Raw genomic sequence first — 25,235 nt, forward strand, 5'->3', positions numbered from 1 at the left:
GATCTTCAGTGTAGATTGATAGTGGGCAGAGGCACGACTTCTAGAATCAATCTCGAGAAGAACATTTTCCATTCTTCCCGATTGAGAAGTCTGTCTGTTGCCGCTAAACTTGTTCTCGTTTTACAGGATCCGTTTACTAGGTTTTTATTTTCATTCAAAAAGAAGCGTCGAGCAGCCGAAAGCCAGCCGAGATGCTTTGCCCGTGGAGTTTTCTCATGAAACCCAAGTATAGGGGAAAGTACGAGCCGGGGGAGACCAAAACGGCGGACGTTAACAATAACGAAGAAAAAAGGTTAGGAGCGACTTGGACCAATACTGGGTCTTGCCGGGAGAGTGGGGAGTGGGCAAGGGCCGGCGTGGAGTCATCCCTCTCTCGCCCAAACCAGCCCGCTCGCAAACAACGTAACTATCCCGGAACGAACGAGAAATTCTGACATGAGTGTGTTTGAGTCCCCTAAAAAAATGTACGAGGTGGAGATGGGAAAACTAGGGTTAACTCCACTTACTGCCAACTGATTGGAAACAAGGCGTTCGTTAAATGTTATCGTTCGTACTATATTTAAAAAAAAAGTTAGCTGGAGACGGCAATGTATTTAGATAATTGAGGAGTCTTAATCAACGTGAAATTGTGATTTAGAAAAAAGACACAGAGTAACTCGGTAGAACATTGTACAGAAACAAGGAACTGCAAATGCTGGTTAATACACAAAAAAAGACATAAAGTGGTGGAGTAACTCAGTGGGTCAGGCAACATCTCTGGAGAACATTATATAGAAACATTATCGAGACCCTTCTCGACCCGAAACATGTTCTCCAGAGATGCTGCCTGGCCCGCTGGGTTACTCCAGCACTTGTGCGGTGTATTTCGTTCAGTCTTAATGCTTGCTACCAAATATCCTGTAGCGGAGCTTGCTATAGGATCTTTGCCTGCTACTCTATCAAATTAAGTGCTCAAACTGTCTCCCTCTTGGAAGTAGTGATGCTCAGAATCAAGATCGTTCTAACCATTCCTAATCCGATTTATTTTCCCAGTATCGGCAATGGAATCATCCTACCTTCTAAGGCCAAGTATACCCAGGAGGTGAGTCCACGGTTTATTCTAACGTAAATTTCGTTGACTCGTAATATTCCGTTGTACATAACACCGACCAGACGCGTTTAGTCTAACGAAATTGTCTTGGGATATTCGAATCATTTGGCATTAAATCGGCTTGTCGTGTGCTAAACTCGCCAGATTAGGAACGGCGTATAATATTGAGGAAAATAAGAGGGCATGCGATATATGAACGAAAGTTTGAAAATGTAGTTCTGCCCTCCTGTTAATGTTGTGGATATCCGTTTTTTTAAACTCCACGTTAATCACGTCCACCTTTTTAGTTGCGTTTAGTTTATCGTCGCGTGTACAGTGAAGTGAAGTGAAAAGCTTGTTTTTATTGCTCGCTAACCCATCAGCGGAATTACTAGACAGACCTGCAATCGAGTCATTCACAGTGTACAGATACAGGATAAAGGGAATAACGTTTAGTGCAAGATAAAGTGCAATAAAGTCTGATTAAAGATAGTCCGAGTGTCTCCTAGGTCAGGACCGATCTCTAGTTGGTGATGTGGGAAGAAACTGTCCCTGAATCTTGAGGTGTAGGAAGGAACTGCAGGTGCTGGTTTATACCGAAGATAGACGCAAAATGCTGGAGGAACTCAGCATCTCTGGAAAAAAAATAATAGGTGTCGTTTCAGATCTGAAGAAGGGTTTCTATCTGAAACGTCGCCCGTTCCTTTTCTCCAGAGATGCTGCCTGACCCGCTGAGTTACTCCAGCGTGTAGCGTCTATCTCCTGAATCTAGAGGTCTGCGTTCTCAAATGTGTACCGTTTGGAATAGTAGAGAACGGGGTGTTTCGGCTACTTAATTTAGAACGAATGCAACAAACAACTTATATTTAAGATAGACTCTCTGGAGAGAAGGTCTCGCTACAAGCTGATATTTGCTTGAAAGGCGAGGTGTGTGTGTGTCGCAACGAATTAACGTGAAGTTTTTGATCTCGTTATGAACAGCCGCAACATGTCAAAGAGGCACCTTCTGTCGCCCGCTGTCCTTTCGCCCCCAAGTTTGTGAAGCTGTCTAACGTGGAGGACGGGGCGATTCTACAGGACACCCTGCATCACAAGGCGGTGAAGGTAAGGGTTATATCTACCTAGCCATCGGCCAGCAAAAGGTGAACTGTGCTACCACCTCGCCAAAACCCGCGTGTGTGTGTGTGTGTGTGTGTGTGTTTAAATTGTTCATAACCTGTGGAGGGTGGAGGGGAGGTAATTGGGGGAAGACGAGATTGCGGGGAGAATTTAAAAAAAAAACGGTAGGATTAAACAGAAGGGACTGTATGACTCCATGACACCTTGTTGATGTTGATTGAATGAATGGGTGGTAGCTAGTCGGCGCGGACTCAGTGCCCAGAAGGGCCTGTTTCCTGAGCTATATCTCTGTGTGACATCCTCCTGCTATAATCCGCCTTCCGTTTTTGCTATACATTGGATGGAAACGGGGCAAGATCTTGGATCAAAGATAGACACAAAATGCTGGAGTAACTCAGCGGGACAGGCAGCATCTCTGGATAGAAGGAATGGGTGACGTTTCAGGTCGAGACCCTTCTCCAGACTGAGAACCTGCCTGTCTGATGCAGAGATGCTGCCTGTCCCGCTGTTACTCCAGCATTTTGTGTCTATCTCCGGTGTAAACCAGCATCTGCCGCGCCTTCCTACAAAGTTCTTTGATCGACCTTGTTTGATCAACAAGTTTAATGAGACTTATTTAGAACATGCTTACCTGTGTCCTATCTAGAACATGCCGTGCCAGTCGTCAGCGTGCCGGGGCTCCCTCATGACCCCTAACGCCATGACCAAAGGACCTCGGGATAAGGCCATCCCACCCCAGGAAATCCTGCCGCAAGCCTTGGACTTCATCAATCAATACTACCAATCATTCAAAAGGTAAGGAGGGCGAGATTACAGTTGGAAAAAGCCTGGTGGTCCTTCAGTTTCCCCAGTCGTCACCTGGGTTGGGTGTGGAGACCTCACAGAGTAACTCAGTGGGTCACAGGCAGCATCTCTGGAGGAGACAAAAAATGGATGGGCGACGTTTCGGGTCTGGACCCTTCTTCAAGCTGAAAGTAGAAGGGAAGGGAACTGGTGGTAGGGAAAGGCCAGAACAAAGCGGGGCCGGCGGCAGGTGCCCATGGGACGGATTGACCAACTGGACGCTGCACCAGGACGTCCCTGTAGATCTCCCGTCGCGACTCCACTGGCGGGGTTCAGCCAAGCTGCCACCTAATCAGTGGTTATTGCAAACGTGGAGGGTTGTCAAATGTTTAAAAAAAAAAGGCGTACAGACGAGATCTACAGTAAACGCTAAAAGGTTTTGCGGTGAGAGGCAGGAAACATGTTCCCGATGTTGGGGGAGTCTAACATCCAGGGTCGAACCCGGGTCTCTGGCGCTGTGAGGCAGCAACTCTACCGCTGCGCCCGGTTGCCCTCAATAAAATGACCAATTCGTAGAAACATAGAAAATATGTGCGGGAGGAGGCCATACGGCCCTTCGAACCAGCACCGCCATTCATTGTGATCATGGCTGATCATCCCCAATCAATAACCCGTGCCTGCCTTCTCCCCATATCCCTTGATTCCACTAGCCCCAAGAGCTCTAATAGAGAAAACAAATAAGAGGAATTCCTTTGAGAGTCGGGTCTCCCGGTTTAATCGCAGTGACATTTCTTCCCCACCAGCCCCAAAACAGAAGAGCACCTCGCTCGCCTGGAGCAGGTGACAAAGAGCATCACCGACACTGGCACGTATGACCTGACCCTAGAGGAGCTGACATTCTCGGCCAAGCAAGCTTGGCGCAACGCCCCTCGCTGCATCGGCCGCATCCAGTGGTCCAATCTCCAGGTAGGCAGCCCCTCGCCCTTCGCTCCCCTGCCCGAGATGGGCGGCTCCTAACGCGGCTCTGCCTTCGCTGCCGACCCGCAAACCAACACCCGGCTCAACCTTGTGTCTGTGTCCCGTGTCTTTGCAGCTATTTGATGCCCGGAACTGCACCACGGCCAAGGAGATGTTCGAACACATCTGTACACACCTCAAATACGCGTCCAACGATGGCAACCTAAGGTACAAGCGCGATGAAATGGGGGCTGTTTAGATATCAGTGTTTCATTGTCAGTTGCACCCCGAGACGAACTATTACACATTGGACCTAGACGTTGAATATGCTCACAACCCAACTGTATGGACACGGGATTCTCCACGTTTAGATTACCTCTGTGAATCAATCTGATTGGGTTTTTTTGAAGATGTGACGGAAAAGGTTGACGAGGACAGAGCTGTAGATGTATATATGGATTTCAGCAAAGTTCCGCCTGGCAGGCTGCTCTAGGAGGTTGGAGCGCAGGGGATCCAAGGAGAGATAGCTGAACAGATAGAACATTGGCTTGATGGAAGCCATGTGGCTTACACAGAGGGTGGTCTTTCTCTGGCCTTTGTATAATAAGCTGCCGGTCAACCCCCTACCCCCACCCCCACCTATTACCTGCCAAAGACCAGGCTTTAAGTTAAGAGGGATAAAGTTTAAAGGGGCAGGGTTTGTTTACGTGTTAGTAAGTCAACTTTATTTATATAGCACGCTTAAATCAACTCGCGTTGAAACCCTATTCACAGATTCTATTTACATAGAGCTGATCATACAGTGCAGAAACAGGTTATTTTGCCCATGCCGACCAAGATGCCGCTTCTAAGCTAGCCGATAAATCTTTCACATTCCTCTATCTGTACAAGTGCCATTTAAATTCTTGAGTCACCATTTCTTAAGACTCGTGTTTTGAACAGCACACGGGGTCCTGTTATGCTGTATGTTGACGTAATAGGAAATCTTGCTGTTGGCAATTTCAAATCTTTTTTTAAAATCTCCCTGACGACATCAATGGATTGCAGAGCTATGACTCTTGGTTAATTTGCAAGAGAGAAAATAGAACTGCTTTTGCACAATGGTACATGGTTGTGACAGTGTGGACAGTTAGCACAGCAGGAGAACTGGTCCTGCCAGGCTTACGGCAGGAAGGATCTTACCTTGTTAAGATGAGATGATAAATAGAGAACATAGAACCGTACAGCACATGAACAGGCCATTCGGCCCACAATGTCTGTGCCGATCATGATGCCAGGATCAACACTTATCTGCCTGCCCACCTGATCCATATAGAGTCATACAGCGAGGAAACGGGCCCTTCAGGCCCAACTTGCCCACACCGGCCACCATGCCCCAGCTACACAAGTCCCATCTACCTGCGTTTGGCCCATATCCCTCTAAACCTGGCCCGCCCATGTACCTGTCCAACCTTTTCTTAAACATCCCTCCATTTCCAGCATATTCGTATTTTTGTCAAAACCCCTCTATCTTATCTGCCTCCACTGCCACCCTGGCAGCTCGTTCCAGGCACCCATCACTCTTAGTTTTGTTTAGATTAGTGATACGGTATGGAAACAGGCCCTTCAGCCCACCATCGACCATCGATCACCCATTCACACTAGTTCTATGTTATCCCACTTTCTCATCCGCTCCCTACACGTTTGGGGGGAAATTAACCAACAAATTGTACAGCATGCGACCACACAAAGAACAACTGAACTCCACACATACTGCAATCAAGGTCGGGATCAAACCCGGGTCTCTGGCGTTAGAGGCAGCAGCTGTGCCACATTTAAGCCCACTCTCTCTCACTCAAAACCAAGAGAATGTTCCATGTACTCAAGTATAAGTTTAGATCAGTTTAGAGATACAGCCTGGAAACAGGCCCTTCGGCCCACTGAGTCCGACCCGACCCGACCAGTGATCCCACACCCACTAACACCATCCTACACACACTAGGGACAATTTACAAAATTTACAATTTTACCAAGCCAATTATCCTACAAGCCTGTACGTCTTTGGAGTGGGGGAGGAAACCGAAGATCTCGGAGAAAACCCATGCAGGTCACGGGGAGAACGTTACAAACTCCATGCAGACAGCACCAGTAGCCAGGATCGAACCCGGGTCCCTGGCATTATAAGGCAGCAACTCTACCGCTGCCATATTGCAGTCGCTAAAGTAGGACAGGGTTTTATTTCGCTCATTTGACATTTTTGTGCGATCGTTTTGGTCCGTAGATCCACCATCACCGTCTTCCCTCAGAGGAGCGATGGAAAGCACGACTTCAGGGTGTGGAACAGCCAGCTCGTCAAATACGCTGGATATCAGCTGCCTGACGGCTCCATCATCGGCGACCCAGCCGGCGTGGCATTCACACAGGTAAAGGAAGATGCTCTTTCAGTCACTGGCACCAATGCAGTTCACCGCATATCGCTGCAGCACAAGACTGCGGCTCAGTAAACTCAGTGGGTCAGGCAGCATCTGCGAAGGAAATGGATAGGTGACGATTCAGGTCAGGACTTTTCTTCGGTCTGCAGAAGGGTCCAGACCTGAAGCGTCAGCTGTCCATTCATTCTGAAGATGGGTCCCAACCTGAAACTTTGCCTATCCATTCAGTCTACACAAGGGTGCCAACCCAAAAAGTCACATTGTCATCATCCATAGTTGTTGCTGGACTCGCTTAATCACTCCAGCATCTTGTTATTTGCTCAAGACTGCTGAGTCATTGAATGATAGAGCTATACAGTGGAAAACAGGGGCTTCAGCCCAACTTACCATATTTTGTACACCTCTATAGACTCATCCCTCATCCTCCTATACTCAGGCCTCCCAACATTTAAACTTGTATTCTATACTGAGCATGTGCAGTTCCTTGTGCCTGCGAGTGTGTTGATATATACAACAGATTGTATATCTTAATGTTCTTCCTGCCAGGTCTTAGTAAGGTATTTGGTAAGGTGTCATGTTATTAATGCTTCACTCTGAATAAGCTTATCTGCTTCTTTCACAGTTGTGTATAAACATGGGCTGGACACCTCGTTATGGCCGCTTCGATGTGCTTCCGTTAGTTCTTCAAGCCAATGGCCAAGATCCAGAATTGTTTGAAATTCCACCAGAAGTGACCCTTGAAGTGGAGATCGAGCATCCAACGTAAGTTCTTGCTGAGTCGCAAACCCTCACCCTCTTTTTAATTGAATGTACTTCAGAGATACAGTGAGGAAACGGGCCCTTCGGCCCACCAGGTCCACGCTGACCAGGGGTCCCTGTATACTAGCACCGTCCTACACACTAGACACAATTTCATAATTTTTTATTGAAGCCAATTAACCTAGAAAACTGCACGTCTTCGGAATGTGGGAGGAAACTGGAGCACCCAGAGAAACCCCACATGGTCACAGGGGGAACATACCAACTCCATACAGACAGCACTTATGGTCAGGATTAAACGCGGGTCCCTGGCAATGTAAAGCAGCAACTCTTATCGCTGCGCCACTGTGCTGCCCCAAATTTGGTCCTAAATGCACAATTTCATACAGTCTACTGAATGTAGGCCAATTGACAATGGCAGCTGGAACCTTAGTCCACATATTAAAATATAATTAATGTTAAAATATAGAAGGCAGAGCATTACCTTCCCTTTGTACTTGCAGGTACGAGTGGTTTAAGGAAATGGGCCTTCGGTGGTACGCACTGCCTGCTGTGGCCAACATGCTGCTGGAGGTTGGAGGCCTGGAGTTTCCTGGATGCCCGTTCAATGGGTGGTACATGAGCTCCGAGATCGGTGTCCGAGACTTCTGCGATGTTCAGCGCTACAACGTGTTGGAGGTACGATCGTTTGCATTCGGTTGTAAGGACATTCATTGCCTGATGGCCTAAGATAGACACTGAATGTTGGAGTAGCTCAGCGTCTCTGGAGAAAAAAGGAAAGGTGATGTTTCCAGACAGAACCCTTCTTCAGCCTGAGAGTAGAGGAAGGAGGGGAGAGGGACTCTAGAGGTAGGAAAAGACCAGAACAAATCAGGGACGGCAATGGATGACCAAGAAAGGGTGGAGCCCACAATGGCCCATTGTTGGCTGGGGAAGGTGGTAATGAAAGGATGCGAACAGTGGAACTAGTGGGACTATTAGGATGGGAGAGGATAGGAGAGAGGGAATGCAGGGGCTACTTGAAATTAGAGAATCAACAACTGGTTGTAAACTTTCCAAGTGAAATATGAGGTGCTGTTCATCCAATTTGTGTGTGGCCCCACTCTGACAGTGGAGGAGGCCCAGGACAGAAAAGTCAGTATGGGAAGGGGAGTTAAAGTGTTTGGCAACCAGGAGATCGCATAGTCTGATTGCCTGTTTAACAGGGTACATAATCAGATAATGACAAAGTAACGTGGCATTAACTAGTTAGGAAGCAAGCTAGCTAATTGGAAACTACATTACTGGGACCGGACGATATTCAGCAGCTGATGTCTCAATTTGGCCCAATGTCTGAGGGATCGTAAAGACAAGTGAAGTACCAAATGTGGAATTTGTCTAATTTTTAATTTGGTTGAATTTAATTTTTGATTTTTCTGCCTTGCAGGAAGTGGGAAAGAAAATGGGCTTGGAGACAAACAAGCTGTCATCCCTGTGGAAAGATAAGGCCTTGGTGGAGATTAACATTGCTGTGATCCACAGTTTCCAGGTGAGAGAACTAATAATGCTCAGAACCATAACTGTGCGGAGGATATCCACATTTCCTCCCTGTTTATCAGGAAGTTCTGTTCCTCGTCCCATTAACCACATGATTTAATCTATATACCGGAGCATTGCTAGGACTTTGGTCAATTATTAGGTCTTGGAAAGATTCTCGTATGGTTTCGAACAAAGTCGGGTCAGGTCGCAAAATGACTGCAAACAGAGTTCAGATCAGTTCGTTGGGACAAATTCTGCTCTTCCCAGTTTTCCCCGGACGGCACTCCAGAGTCGGAACAATATAATTCTGAACTGGGACTTCCTGATGCACCTTGTTAGTTTAGTTTGGAGATACAGTGTGGAACTAGGGCCTTCAGCCCATCAAATCCTAGCCGACTCTCAATCACCCATTCACGCTGGTAACCACACTATGCTATCCCACTTTCCCGTCCCATTCCCTACACACGCGGGGCAATTACAGAGGCCAAGTAATCTACAAACCCGTACAACTTGGGATATGGGAGGAAACTTAAGCGCATGGAGGAAACAAAGGCGGTCACAGGAAGCACGTGCAAACTCCACACGGACAGCGCCCGAGGTCAGGATCGCACCCGGATCTCTGGCGCTGCGGGGCAGAAGCTCCACAGCGTGCCACCTTTTGTTTGAGAAGCCATGTGAAGAATAGTAGATCCAATTGCATGATCTCATCTGATGGTGGGAATTGGTGTAGGAGCCCTCGTAACCCATTTTATTATTATTCATTGTTTGCTGGAAAGTCCAGATCTCACCATAAATCCCTCCCCCATCCTATCCCCCACTCTATCTCCCCTGCCCCCCAACACTGAGAAACATCCTCTGATGTAAAGCTCCATTGTCAAAGCTTTAAATCAACGTCTCCCCAACTTTATTGCACAAGGCAGCCCTTCACTCCCTTGAGTTTTAAGGAGGAATGGGATTACGTGAGCTGGTATAGGGTTTGATGGGCTGAGATGGCTGAAACAACTAACTGATAAAATAAGTTAAATAAGTTAATACGTTAGTAAGTTAATACGTTAAAAACAGTTCATAAAAAGTGGATTATTACATCAATGTTGTCTGAGGGTTTGTAGACACAAGGGAACTGCAGATGGTGGTTTACAAAGAAAAGACGATGTGTTTGAGTAAGTCAGTGGGTCAGGCAACATCTCTGGAGAACATGGCCAGGCGACATTTCGACTCTGAGTCTGAAAAAGGGTCCAGTCCAGCCTGTCCATGCTCTCCGGAGATGCTGCCCGACCAGCACCTCGTGTGGTTGTCTGAAGCGTTGCCTGTTTGTTACTCACCACCCACCGGGCGCCTCCTTGACGTTGACCTTTCATGTTCTGCTTTCAGAAACAGAACGTCACCATCATGGACCACCACACGGCCTCCCAATCCTTCATGAAGCACCTGGAGAACGAGTTCAGGCTGAGGGGCGGTTGCCCTGGCGACTGGGTCTGGCTGGTGCCTCCAATCTCCGGGAGCATCACAAAAGTCTTCCACCAGGAACTCCTCAACTACATCCTCAGCCCCTTCTACTATTATCAGGTAAATGATTAATTGTAGGATAATTAGCTTTGGTAAAAAATTTGGTAAAAAATTGTCCCCGGAAGTAGGATAGAGTATGGGATGACCGCTAGTTCGGCGCCCATCGTGTGGGCAGAAATGCCTCTGTATCTCTTAAGTCTAAATATTCCAAAGACTGCTGTAGAATTGCTGCCTCACAGCGCCAGAGGCCTTCGTTCGATCCTGACCTCGGGTTTGTACCTTATCCCTGTGACTGTGTGGGTTTTCTCTGGGTGTCCCAGTTTCCTCCCACATTCCAAGGTTTGTAGGTTAATTGGCTTCTGTAGATTGTCCCTCGAGTGTGTGGGATGCAACTAGGTACACGGAATCTCTAAACTAACCTGAGTTAAATGGAAAGGTCACAGCTTACTTTGACAAAAATGGAGCCAAGGGGAGCATGCAGATGTGTGGGTTGGTTACGATAATGGTGCCACTTGGCGTTCTATAATTGTCCTCAATATCTCCTGGAAGGACGGCACAGTGGCGCAGCGGGTAGTTTTGCTGCCTCACAACACCGGAGACCCAGGTTCGATCCTGGCCTCGGGTGCTGTTCTGCACAGAGTTTGCACGTTCTCCCTGTGACCACGTGGGTTTCCTGGGAGTGCTCCAGTTACTTCCTACATACCAAGGACATGCAGGTTTGCAGGTTCATTGACCCTCTGTAAATTGCCCCTAGTGTGTAGGGAGTGGATGAGAAAGTGAGATAACATAGAACGAGTGTGAACGGGTGATCGATGGCCGGTGTGGACTCGGTGGGCTGAGCATACTGGGCCAGAGGTGTCAATGGTAAGATGCATACAGGTTACTGTGGTACAGTGCCAGTATCGATGAATAATTAGATCGTAAATGTCCACTGTCTCAGGCCTATTGTAAAAGTGAAAGACCGTGTTGTTCGGTGTCAAGGCTACATGATAGTCCTCACTCTGACCACTGTTCTATCTTCACAGATTGACGCTTGGAAAACACACAACTGGCAAGATGAAAGACTGAGACCAAAGAAGAATGAGATCAAATTCAAACAATTAGCAATGTAAGTTTAACAAACCATTCATTACTTTTTCTAACGCTTTTTGTGCACATTGTGTGCCATCCTTTACCTTTCTTTACTTTATAGACACAATTTCAAAACAGGGCCTTCGGCCCACTGAGTCCATGCCGACCAGCGATCCCAGTACACTAGCACTATCCTACACACTAGGGACAATTTATACTTTACAGAAGTCAATTAATCTACAAAGTTTGTACGTTCTCCCCGTGACTGCGTGGGTTTTCTGCGGGTGCTCCGGGTTTCCTCCAACACTTCAAAGACGTCCAGGTTTGTAGGTTAATTGGCTTCGGTCGAAAAAATTGTAAATTGTCCTTAGTGTGTAGGGCAGTGTTAGTGGATTCGGTGGGCTGAAGGGCCTGTTCCCGTGCTGTATCTCTACAGCCCAAAGCCTAAAGACTTCTATTTAAATCTATGCAGTAGTGGTGTGGCAGAGGGCAGCAAGTGCGGAGGGCTGGAGGATTAATTGAAATCTGAGGGGTAACCGTTTGACACAAAGGGTGGTGGGTGTATGGAACATGCTGCCAGAGGAGATGGTTCATGCAGGTACTATCCCAACTTTTAATCAACAATTAGGCAGGTACATGGATAGGACAGGTTTGGAGAGATATGGACCAAACGCGGGCAGGTGGGACTAGTGTAGCTGAGACATGTTGGTCAGTGTGGGCAAGTTGGGCCGAAGGGCCTGTTTCCACATTGACTCTATATGATCACCTCCCAGGCATACGAGTAGCGAGGGCCGAGGAGCGCCAGTTGTTAATGACGTTGCTTTTTCCATTAGGGCTGCTCTCTTCACTTCCGTTCTGATGCGAAAGACCATGGCCAAGAGGACGAAAGCAACCATTCTCTACGCCACAGAAACAGGGAAATCTGAGACCTTTGCCAAAAGGTTGTGCACATTGTTCAATGGTGCATTCAACGCCAAGGTAAGTCAAACAGTGTAGAAACAGTTTTTTTTTCAATGGCACAATGCCCGTACAAACAAGGAAGCACTTACGAGACTATGCTACAGTTGTAATGTGCCAATAGTGATACAATAATTTGTAATGCCAATGATTAGTTCACACAATATGTCCCAGGGGAACTTTGAAACTTGGCTTGATGCCACACCATTGCCTCACGATGACTTGGGCAATTGACTTTGCAACATAGACTTGCTCACAACTTACCAGCACATGCCCGGGCGCATGAGGAGGGAATGCAAAACCCTTCAGAGTTTGAGGCGGAACGAAGGGTTGTACTTTACTTGGAGACACAGAGAACTGCAGATGCTGCTTTACCAAAAAAAAAGTACAGAGTGCTGGAGCAACTCAGCGGGTCAGGCGACATCTCGGAAGGACATTCTCTCCATAACCCCCGACACCCGAACTAATCAATAATCTATTTATCTCTGCCTGAAAAATACCCATGGGTGTTGCCTCCACACTCGTCTGTGGCAGTGAATTCCACAGATTCACCACCCTCTTAATTAAGAAATTCCTCCTCATCAAATGTGATGCATTTATTTGGATATGCTCGATAACAGGGCACATGAAGAGAGTGCTTTATTTATGAATCAACCTTCACATCCATTGTGACCTTGACATTGTGATTCTCCTTTACCATTAGGTTGTTTGTATGGACGACTATGACATGAATAATCTGGCCAAGGAGTCTCTAGTCTTGGTGGTAGCAAGTACCTTTGGCAATGGAGATTCACCTGGAAATGGAGAGGTAAGCAGCTGTCTGTACTTGGCAAAGGTTATCAAATCCCAACAACAGGACTAAACAAATGGGACTAAGTTAATTCCTCCCATCTGGGCTTTGGGTAGTCAATAAGATCAAAGTCGGTACACCCAGAGACTGGTGTTACATGGCCACCACTATTTGTAGTTTGATGGTAGAGTGATTGGCCTTCGAATTCAGGAAGAAAAATTCCGTCTTCGAAATGGTTCACAACCACGTGAGATGGGACTAAGCAGTATGTGACCCCTTTGGAGGGTCATATGAAGAGGAATAAAATGTTTGGGTAATGACCTTTGACAGGGTGGCCCAGCTGGTAGAGCCACTGCCTCACCGAGCCAGAGACCCAGATTCGATCCTCACCTCAAGTGCTGTCTGTGCAGAGTCTGCACGTTCTCCCCATGACCACATGGGTTTCCACAGGTTGCTCCGATGTCCTCCCACATTCCAATGACGTGCAGGTTTGTAGGTTAATTGGCCCTCTAGTAAAAATTGCCCCAATTGTGTAGGTAGTGGATGCGAAAGTGGGATAGCATAGAACTGGGGTTGGCATGGGTGTGGTGGGCTGAAGGGCCTGTTTCCATGCTATATTTTTCAATCAATCTAAACACTTGAGAGAGAGAAGAGCTGGAATAATCAATGAATACTCTAATAAACAAGGAAAAAGGGTCATGAAACTGGATTTGGACTAAAATTGAATGTTGATCAAGAAACACATGAAGATGCATTGTAAATTCTCTTTAAATAAAGTTTCTTTTCCGATGGTACAGCATCTATTCTTTTGGTTAAATTATATTATTTTTCCTTGCAGGTGTTTAAGAAATCCTTGTTTAACAAGAAGCTCCTGATGGCATTCAAATTCAGGTAAAGATTTGTCCCGGTTGGGGTAGTATGCTCATCTTTGCAGTTTCCAATCATATCTTGCTTTCTGCATGGAAGGAGACCATTCCATCCATCTAGTCTTTGCAAGCCCATGGAGAAATCCCATTGTCCCATTTATTTCCCTATATCCTATTCATTCCCAGCTACCTATGAACATCAGCTAATTCCACTTTCACCCACCTAGTTTAGATTACTTTGGAGAAACCAATCCCTTCCAGCCCACCGAGTCCACGCTGACCCTCGATCACCCATTCGCATTAGTCCTATGTTATCTCAATTTCTCATCCACTCCCTACACACTGGGGGCAATTTACAGAGGGTCAAACCTGCATGTCTTTGGGATGTGGGCGGAGACCAGAGCACCCGGAGAAAACCCACTCGGTCACGGGGAGAAGGTGCAAACTCCACACAAACTACGCCCAAGGTCAGGATCGAACCTGGGCCTCCAAATAGAGTCAGTAGCTCTACCACGGTGCCGCCATAACAAGGGGCATTGAACAGAGGTCAATTGATGTAGTAATTGACTTGACCCTTCTTCAGTCCGAGTTACTCCAGCATTATATGTCCCAAAGACGCACGGGTTTGTAGCTTAACCGGATAGCATGTGAATGGGGTGAGCCGAAGGGCCATGTTTCCATGCAGTATCTTCCAATCAATCAACCGTTCGGTTGAGCCACTGCACATTAATGAAGAAGGTGGCCCTTCAGAACTAACGGCAGACCTGTGTTTCTTCTTCCCTCGCCTGCAGGTATGGCATCTTTGGCCTGGGGTCCCGCCAATATCCCCAGTTCTGTGCGTTTGCTCACACCCTCGACAAGAAGCTGGAACAACTCGGGGCCATTCGCATGTCAGCAACAGGTGAAGGAGATGAGCTCGGCGGGCAGGAGGAATCGTTTGTGGACTGGGCCATCGCCACTCTCAAGGTAGATCACAGACGCACTTGGCACTGTTTACTTCCATGGCAGTTTTCTGTAGAGTCCGACACTGGATATCATAGCATAGCAGTAGGGTTGGATACAGTTTAGTTAATTGGCAAAAAATTGTGGGTATTTAAGTACACCATTTTGTTATATCAGTGTTCCTGTGATATTCCCTGGTTTATTTTATATCTTCACGATAGTCTATAAATGCATGATGTGAAAGCTACTTACTAGAAGGAGATGCAGCAGTAATTTTTCAAAGTGAACTTGAGAAAGAAAATATATTTGACTCTAGACCACCAAGACTACCACCACCAGCGATCACCCCATACACAAGCAGTAGGGACAATTTACAATTTTACAGAAGCCAATTAACCTCCAAAACTGTAAGCCTTTGGCGTATGGGAAGAAACTGGAACACAACGGAGAAATCCCACACAATCACATGGAGAACCTACAAACTCCGTACAGACAGCACCCGTAGTCAGGATCGAACCTGGGTCCCTAGCAGCTCTACCAGCTTCACCACCGTGCCTCCCTCTGTTCTGCCACATCGTGGCTTGGTGCTATCAATCCTTCAGCTCATCACTTAGACTCCTGAGGGGAGGTAACAAAGCATGTAAAAAACACCTTGGGGAATTGATCACCATCTCTCCTTTCGTTGCCAATAGACAGCCTGCAAAGCCTTCCACGTGCGTGGTAATGTGGAGCTCGGACAGTTCAAGACAGCCAGCAAAAGTAGCGTGTGGGATCCCAGCAGGTATCGATTCGTAATGGAGTCAAAGGCGCTGGATCTGTGCTCAGGTATCTATCTGCTCACCGCCTTTTTGCCCCAGTGACCACCCTCTGTGGTCGTATTGCCTTGTGCTTTTTGATTCAAGCTCACCACTAACAGTTGCACTTTCTTCTCTTCCTCAGTTCTCTCCAAGATGCAAGGAAAGAAAATTCTGCCAATGAAGCTAAAATCAAAGAAGAACCTTCAGAGCTTAAAATCCAGGTACAGTGACACGACTGTTCAAGCGAGAAAAAAAACTTTCCTTTCAATGGAGTCTACCTGTGACCGCGTGGGTTTCCTCCGGGTGCTCTGGTTTCCTCCCACGTCCCAAAGACGTGCGGGTTTGCAGGTTAATTGGCCTCAGTGTGGAGGGAGTGGATGAGAAAGTGGGATGACATAGAACTAATGTGAAGGGGCGATCGATGGTCAGTGAGGACTCGGTGGGCTGAAGGGCCTGTTTTCATGCTGTATCTTTCAATCAATCAAACTTTGGTGAGAGAAGGGCTGGAAATATCAATGAACAGAACAGCACTCGACTACGCAAAGGAAAAAGCCGTGAAACTGAATTTTGAATTCAAAATTCAAAATTCAAAATCATAATTCATTTCAAAAATCAAAATTCAATATGATTTCAATTGAAATTGAACTGAATTCAGTTTCAATTCAAGCTGAATAATGAATTGAAGGATGGTAAAGAAACTCCTGAGAATAGATTGTAAATTAGCTTTAAATAAAGACTTTTCAGGAGTGGTTGAGTAAGTGGGAGAACATAGACCTAGTATGAACGGGTGATCGGTGTCAACATGGCCACGGTGGGCCGAAGGACTCGCTTCCATGCTGTATTATAAACTATCTATGGAATTCTCTGCCACAGAAGGCAGTGGAGGCCAATTCACTGGATGTTTTCAAGAGAGAGTTAGATATAGCTCTTAGGGCTAATGGAATCAAGGGATATGGTGAAAAAGCAGGAAGGGGAACTGATTTTGGATGATCAGCCAGGCTCGAAAGGCAAAATGGCCTACTCCTGCACCTATTTTCTATGTTTCTAAACTATCTAAATAATCATTGTTTGAGCGCTAATCCCTTGGTCTCTCTGTTCACAGTCGTTCCACCATCCTAGTGGAGCTGAGCTGCCAAGAACCCAATAACCTCCACTATCAGCCTGGGGAGCACGTCGGAGTTTTCCCTCGCAACCAAGAAGCCCTGGTCACCAACCTGATGAAGAGGTTGAAGGAGAAACCAACTCCACATCAGTGTGTCCAGGTGGAGGTCAACAATGGCACCACCGCCAAGGGTAAGTGTAGCTATCCAAACCTCGGCTCAATCCCTTCCACACACACAATGAATAAAACCTTCGCAACCCAAGGGTTTGAACTAACTGGCCAAATGTCCTTTGCTCCCTGCAGACTGGAAAGCTGATGAAAGGCTCCCGCCATGTACTCTGGAAGAGGCCTTCACCTACTTCTTGGACATCACCACCCCACCTTCTCAGCATCTCCTGAAGAAATTTGCCCAGCTTGCCACGGAGGAGTCAGAAAAGAATCGACTCCTGGAACTGAGTCAGGTGAGTCCAGGCCTCGGGCTCTTTGTCGGGTCTGCACCTGGTGTCATTTCACTAGGAGTGCAGACGGAGGGGTTGCAAACAGGGTTTAGTTTAGTTTCGAGATACAGCAAGGAAACAGGCTCTTCGGTCCACCAAATCTGCGTCTACCAGTGATTAACGCTGTCCAACACATACTAGGGGCATGTTACAAATACCCTACAGACCTGTGTGTCTTTGGAGTGTGGGAGGAATCCGGAGCACCCGGAGACAACACACGTAGATCACGGGGCGAAATATACAAACTCCACACAGACAGCACCCGTAGTCAGGATTGAACCCGGGTCTCTTGCGCTGTAAGGCAGCAACTCTACCGCTGCGCCACCGTGCCGCTCGGTAAGGGTGTTGATTACACAGAGCAGGAATCTTGATCACAGCACAAAGTGCTGGAGGAACTCAACAGGTCAGGCCAAGTCAAGTCAAGTTTATTTGTCACATGCACATACAAGATGTGCAGTGAAATGAAATGACATCTGTGGAGAGGATGACTAGGCAACGTTTCGGGTCGGGGACCCTTCCTCAGACAAATTGTATATGGGGGGGGAATGTGAGAAAGCTGGCAATGAGAGGTGGGGGTAGGACAAAACCCGGCGAGTGATAGGTGCATATAGGTGAGGAGGGGGTTATTGGCAGATGGGTGGAGTAAGTGACATCGGTCAGAGGTGAAACAGTGTCAAATGAAGAGAGGTGGAAAGCATAAAGGCAGAGAGAGGAAGATAGGTGGAAATGAACGGGGAGGAAGAAAGAGGGACGGGATAGTGAGGGACATGCAGGCGCAATGGTGAAGGGGGAGAGGGGGGACACAGGAAGGAGAGGGGGGAGGATATAGGGGGTTGGTACATAAAATTGGCAAATCCATTGATCGCAGCAGTCAACTAGATTAGGATTTAAGAAAGAACTGCAGATGCTGGAAAAATCGAAGGTAGACAAATATGCTGGAGAATTTTGGAGAAATGCTGGAATCTATTCGCTCCATAGATGCTGCTGCACCCGCTGAGTTTCTCCAGTATTTATGTCTACCAACTAGATTATGGTTCTTTGTAAGCAAAGAACAAGGTGACTGTGTTTGGAGGGATGATTGGTTACCCTGTAGGTTATCTTTCTACACAGCCACAAGGTGGTGCCTGGTTTGGTGACCTTGGTTCTGGCTTGTTTTATTGTAGTGTAAATATTAATTTTTAATAATTGAATACATTTTTTTTGGGGGGGGGGGGGGGAAGTATTTCCTGACTTCTGGAAAAAAAACTGGGACAAAATATGGATTTCCTCTGCGTGATTCTGGTTCTGAGCATTCTCAATGTAAACGCTGGTTGATGGGACCCAATGATATGTCGGTACATATGCCACCCTCTGGCTCAGATGAAGATTCAATCAATGCGTGCAAGGTTGCAATACCAGCCAGTTCCTACCTAACCCTGGCTTGCCATTCCTCCACAGAATTCCCAGGAGTATGAGACGTGGAGGTCCTTCCACAGCCCTACCACCCTGGAGGTGCTGGAGGAATTCGAGTCCGTCCACTGCCCGGCCATGTTCCTCTTCACCCAGCTCATGGTCCTCAAGCCCCGCTATTATTCCATCAGTTCCTCACTGGACATGAACCCGGGGGAGGTCCACCTGACTGTTGCCGTGGTCAACTACAAGACAAGAGGTAAAGACAATCGCCACGTACCCGTTCAACCGTTACATTGTAGGGCCGGCTTACGTAGCCAAGCCACAATGTTAGGATGCATCTTAAGCATTTGGATGTATCTGCTCTTTGGAACTTTAGATTCCAGTTGCTATGTGCAGGGATATAATATTGATTCAGTGGAACGGTTCATTTTTTAAAGAGTAGTTTTGTCCTTTCTAAAGAACTAAATAGTGCTGTTGTATAGATTAAACTGTGCTCTCATTAACATGACTTGGACAGGCCATGGATTATGTGGTTTGGAAACAGGCCCTTCGGTCCATTGAGTGTGTGCCAACTACCAGCCGCACATTTACACTAATCTTGTATTTTTGATTGAAAGATATCATTGAATCAGGCCCTTCGGCCCTCTGAGGCCAGACCGACCATCGATCTCCTGTTCACACAAGTTCCATGTTATCCCACTTTCTCCTACACACTACAGGCACGGAGGCCAATTAGCCTCCAAACCTGTACATCCCTAGGTTGTAAGAGGAAACCAGAGCACCTGGAGGAAACCCATTAGTTTCCAACACTGGGGGTAATTTACAGAGGTCAACTAACCTGCAATCTTGACGGGATGTGGGAAGAAACTGGAGGAAACCCACCCGGTCAGAGGGAGAACGTGCAAACTCCACACGAGCAGCACCAGAGGTCAGGATTGAACCTGGGTCTCTGGCGCTGTGAGGCAGCAGCTCTACCAGCTCTGCCTTATAATTCTCCCAAACATTACCCATCAATTTCTTCCCCCCCCCCACCCAGGTTCTACCATTCACTAGATGCATTTTTTCAATGGTCAATTAAGTTACCAACCCTATCACTTAAATGGGAGGACAAATGGGTGGACCCGAGTCACAGCAGAGTAAGGATGTTAAGAGTTAACAAGGCTACCTCAGCAAGTCCATGGGCAGCTCGGTGATAGAGTTGCTGCATTTCAATCCTGACTGCAGGTGATGTCCGTACAGAGTTTGTACGTTACCCCCGTCACCAGCGTGACTCTTCTCCGGGAGCTCCGGTTTCCTCCCACATTCTAAAGACGTGCGAGTTTGTACATTAATTGGCCTCTGTAAATTGCCTCTAATGTGCAAGGAGTGGATGAGAAAACGGGATAACATGGAACTAGTGTAGTAGGTTAGTTGGCTTGGTAAAATTATATATTGTCCTTAGTGTGTGTGTGTGGGATAGTGGTAGTGTGCGGGGATCGCTGATCAGGCTCGGTATCTCCAAACCAAACTAAAGTAAACCATGACCTACATCACTGTGCTGTGAAACTTGGAGCTGCATTTGGCTTATGCTTTCCTCTTGTATTTAGATGGACAAGGCCCCATGCATCACGGTGTTTGTAGCACCTGGCTGGACACGCTAGAAAAAGATGAAATCGTTCCGTGTTACGTGCGCAGGTAAGCCAATTGTAACTGGTTCTTTAACACCATGGCTTTCAAGCTTTGAATTGGATGCAATGCAGCAAAACAGCCGGAAACTAACAACCGATCTCTCGTTACTATTCTAGCACGGCAGGATTCCAACTACCAAAGAACCAAACCAAACCCTGCATTCTGGTCGGCCCCGGGACGGGTATCGCACCGTTCAGAAGCTTTTGGCAACAACGGCAGCATGACCGGGAAAAACAAGGTGCGTCGCAAGTCCTTGCGTTTCTTGCCAAGATGGTACAGACCGTGGTCAAACAGGGAAAGGCCTGGGTAGCGTGGATGGGGAGAGGATGTTTCCACTAGTGGGGAGAGTCTAGAACCAGAGGGCACAGCCTCAGAATAAAAGGACGTACCTTTAGAAAAGAGATGAGGAGAGGCCCTTCTTTATTCAGAGGGCAGTGAATCTGTGGAATTCTGAGCCACTAATGGCATTGAGTAGAGATTGGCAGATTCTTGATTAGCAACGATGTCAAGGGTCGTGGGGAGATGGCAAGAGAATGGGTTGAGCGAGAGAGATGTATCAGCCATGATTCAATGGCAGAGTAGCCTTGATGGGCCGAATGGCCTAATTCTGCTCCTAGAACCTATGTATTTATACAGGTGGTCTCCAGGTTACAGTCCTCCTGACCTACTAGAGATGTCTGACTTTAAGACAAATTCTCCATTACAATCTCAATGTATTCATGTGAAAAAATAATAATACATGTATGCAGAACGAGACAATATAGGTTATGTTAGAAAACTTAAAATGGAATCAAAACAGATATTTCTGACAGGAGAAATCAGCTTAGGTACAGGTTCAGGAAGAAAACCCAGGGACTGATGTCTAGCTCCACCTGCTGTTCACATGTATCAATGACAGCCGCACAGGAAGACCAAAGTTTGTATTTCTAGTAGACACAAAGTACTGGAGAAACTCAGCGGGTCAGGCAGCATCTCTGGAGAACATGGATAGGTGACATTTCGGGTCGGGACCCTTCTTGTACTACGAACCCACTAACTCCCGCAGTTATGTGGGCGACACCTCCCCCCATCTTGCCTCTTGTAACGATGCCACCCCAAGTCTAAAGCAAGACGAGAGTAGGTGGGACATTGTTGGCCGGCATGGGCAAGTTGGGCCGAAGGGCCTGTTTCCAAACTGTATCATTCTATGACTGTTTGTTATTGATAAGCAAAAGGTGAGGTTGTATCAGCATCGTGGTTGACTATTTGTTTTATTTTGTGACATTCAGGCATCAAATGCGGGCCGATGACCTTGGTGTTTGGCTGCCGGGATTCACAGTTGGATCACATTTATAAAGAAGAAACGCTTAAACTGAAGAACCAAGGAGTCCTCAAGGGGGTCTATACAGCTTATTCCAGGGAGCCAGGCATGAAAAAGGTAAGTTGACCTTTCTGAATCAACAATGATGATGGCCTTTGCTTTTCTTACCTTGTACGTTCCCCCGTGTTCTGTTTGCTCTGTGTGGTGGCACTGAGTCATACAGACTTGTTGCACCTCATTGAAAACTAGTCAAACAGCTGTCTGATGCCATCCCGAGGACCTTGCCTCCTCTTGGGGCAGCACAGTGGTGCAGCGGTAGAGTTGCTTCCTCACTTGGGTTCAATCCTGACTACGGGTTCTGTCTGTGTGGAGTTTGCATGTTCTACCCTGTGGCCATGTGGGTTTTCTCTGGGTGTTCCGGTTTCTTCCCACACTCCAAAAACATGCAGATTTGTAGGTTAATTGGCTATGGTAAAAATTGTTAAATTGCCTCTAGTGTGTAGGATAGTGCTAGTGTACGGGGTGATCGCTGGCGGTGCAGAATGTCTCTAAAGTCTTGTGGATGAAGAAGATAATATTTTTATTACTATAATCTGGTATTTCTCAGTGGAACTGCCGATCTGTCTCACTTCCTAGGATTCTGGCTCTCTATTAAACAGCATCAAAGTACTCAGTGACATCCCAGTTTTTGTATGCTGACATGGAATGGTATCCCAGGGTTTAAGATCCATAGAGACACCAAAGAACTGCAGATGCTGGGATCTTGAACAAAACACAATGTACTGGAGGAACTCAGCAGGTCAGGCAGCGTCTGTGGAGGGAAATGGACAGGCGACATTTTGAACTCTTCCGAAGAAGGGTCCCTAACCGGAACATCACATCACCTATCCATTCCTTCCACAGATGCTGCCTGACCCACTAGGTTACTCCAGCACTTTGTCTTAAGTTGCATAGATGCGTGAACACCAAAAGGGGTAGAGACTGGGTGGGAATATAGTTTGGAGGATGACTTTGGGCTTCCCCGTACGACAGGCTTGAATAGGTAGACACAAAGCGCTGGAGTAACTCAGCGGTTCAGGCAGCATCACTAGAGAGTTAGGATATGTGATATTTCAGGTCAGGGCGCTTCTTCAGATTTAAAATAGTGTGCGTGAAGAGCTGGAGGTAGGAAAAGACCATGTCCAATAAGAGCCTGTCACGAATAGCCATCTGCTTATGTTTCTTGGATGAGTTAGGGTGCTATACAAATGCAAAGTTTTATCTCCAGTTAATTCCAATGCAAGGTCAATCTTCACCTTCTCGCTTCTCTCTTTGTCCAACCAGACTTACGTGCAAGATATCCTGAGGGGTAGCCTGGCATCCGAGGTCTACAGCGTCCTGCACAAAGAGAAGGGGCATATCTACATCTGCGGTGAGATCAAGATGGCACAGGACGTCACCGACACTCTGAAGGCCATCGTCGCCAAGCAGGGGAACATGAGCATCGAAGATGCTGAGGAATTCCTCACAGAGTTGAAGGTAGGTCTGATGCTTGGCTTCCCTTTTGAAAAGGACCAGAAACCACTTTCCAGTGAATCCCCTTCACAATGCTGGTCAGCCTTGTCTATGAGAGGCAAAGAGAGACATCCCCATCGTTGCATCTCCCAACCAAGCAAACCAATAACACACACACACACACACTCACTCCCTGAAGGTTCCACATTACTTATTAAGAGATTGCTGTCAAGGACTCGTGGGCATAGAGTCATTACCCTGAGCCTTTCTTTTGCACAATTGACTCCGACAATGGAAACGGGCCGAAAATCGACACAAAATGCTGGAGTAACTCAGCGGGACAGGCAGCATCGGGTCGAGACCCTTCTTCCGAATGAATCAGGGAAGGGGGAGATACAACGATAAGGAAGTTGTGAAAACGAGACAAAGGGGATGGAGATCAAGGAACATGTAGAATAGATCATTGTTCGCTTGGAGAAGGTAATGACAAGGCAAACAGAGATAAAAGGTAAACAAGGACAGTCAGACTAGTTGGAGAACTGGGAAGGGGGGAGGGATGGAGAGAAAGGGAAGGCAATGGTTACTTGAAGATAGAGCAGTCAATATTCACACCGCTGGGGTGTAAGCCACCCAAGCAAAATATGGAAACAGGCCCTTCGGCTCAACTTGCCCATGACCAAGATGCTCCATCAACACTAGTCCCACCTACAGTATCTGCATTTGGCCCATATCCCTCTAAACCTTTCCTATCCATGTGTATTTTAAATGTTTATATAGTACTTGCCTCAACTACCTCCACTGGCAGCTCGCTCCACATACCCCACCATCCCCCCCACCCCGAGAAATTGAATTGTACTTAATTTCAGAACATCTCAAGGTTGTTGTAAAATAAACGACCTACATTAGAAACATAGAAATTAGGTGCAGGAGTAGGTCATTCGGCCCTTCGAGCCTGCACCGCCATTTAATATGATCATGGCTGATCATCCAACTCAGTATCCCGTACCTGCCTTCTCTCCATACCCTCTGATCCCCTTGGCCACAAGGGCCACATCTAACTCCCTCTTAAATATAGCCAATGAACTGGCCTCAACTACCCTCTGTGGCAGAGAGTTCCAGAGATTCACCACTGTGTGAAAAAAGTTCTCCTCATCTCGTGTGAAAAAAGTTCTCCTCATCTCGGTTTTAAAGGATTTCCCCCTTATCCTTAAGCTGTGATCCCTTGTCCTGGACTTCCCCAACATCGGGAACAATCTTCCTGCATCTAGCCTGTCCATTGTGATTTTTGTTTTAATTCCATGTTTAATTTTAAATATTTTCCAGAACCAGAAGCGCTATCACGAAGATATTTTCGGGGCAACGTTTCAGAAATGACGGCACCAACGTTACACCAGGCACCGAGGGAGAGACTGCCTCAATCGCTAAGGATGAAGGAAAAGGCTTGATGCTAAGGCTTCACTGTGCTGCTATTTTGCCATCCAAATTTCTGCTTGCTGCTCGATGGCCCAAAATGGACCCAACCTGTATTGGAACATATACGATTCAATCTCACACACGCAATCACAAACACAAATGGAAAACGAGAGGAATTCAAAACAGCACTTTGCATTTACCAATGAACCCTGCAGCAATTGCCTTCACTTCTGTTCAATTAATAGTGTTTAGGATCAGTTTTTGGAAAATTAGATTTGCAAATAGGACAACTGTCGCATGGAAAAGCTGATAAAGGTCCTGATTTTTTTATGCACTTTATAAGAGTTAATATGTAGTGTTCACTAGATAGTTAAAATTAAAGTGGCAGCGGGCTGCTATGTGTAATAATTAGTGTGTAATAATAAATTATAATAAAGAACTTTGAATTGTATCTGATCTGACTTTAGACTTTACTTTTACAGCACGGAAACATGCCCTTCGGTCCACCGATCACCCCGCACACTAACACTATCCTACACGCTCTCTAGGGACAATTTACAATTTTTACCGAAGCCAATTAACCTACAAAGCTGTACGTCTTTGGAGTGTGGGAGGAAACCGGAGATCCTGGAGACCAATCCACGCAGTCACAGGGAAAACGTACAGACGGTGCCCGTAGTCAGGATCAAACCCGGGTCTCTGGCGCTGCGAGGCAGCAACTCTACCATTGCGCCACTCTTTGCTTTGCCTTTCTGGTGACACTTTGAATGGTCTTGTAACCACTAAGGCCACAACATGCGTTCACTTCACACAGTGCAGAAGGA

The 25,235-nt window shown here is 46.8% G+C and overlaps 1 protein-coding gene across 1 annotated transcript; it reads left to right on the forward strand.

Moving 5' to 3' along the window:
* nos2b (nitric oxide synthase 2b, inducible) lies at positions 1-24,862 on the forward strand. The gene is made up of 26 exons (XM_055657588.1): positions 1-292; positions 1,033-1,081; positions 2,051-2,173; positions 2,835-2,983; positions 3,775-3,937; positions 4,065-4,156; positions 6,189-6,330; positions 6,962-7,101; positions 7,602-7,776; positions 8,525-8,626; positions 9,988-10,182; positions 11,148-11,230; positions 12,027-12,171; positions 12,854-12,958; positions 13,779-13,831; positions 14,598-14,772; positions 15,441-15,573; positions 15,688-15,766; positions 16,648-16,838; positions 16,951-17,108; positions 18,582-18,792; positions 20,123-20,210; positions 20,321-20,442; positions 21,473-21,621; positions 22,828-23,022; positions 24,322-24,862. The coding sequence occupies exons 1-26, from the start codon at positions 192-194 to the stop codon at positions 24,370-24,372; spliced, it is 3,369 nt and encodes a 1,122-aa protein (XP_055513563.1). The 5' UTR covers positions 1-191; the 3' UTR covers positions 24,373-24,862.
* Positions 24,863-25,235: the final 373 nt, after the last annotated feature.

The sequence above is a fragment of the Leucoraja erinacea genome, chromosome 28, assembly GCF_028641065.1.
Source record: "Leucoraja erinacea ecotype New England chromosome 28, Leri_hhj_1, whole genome shotgun sequence".
Classification (NCBI taxonomy): Eukaryota; Metazoa; Chordata; class Chondrichthyes; order Rajiformes; family Rajidae; genus Leucoraja; species Leucoraja erinaceus.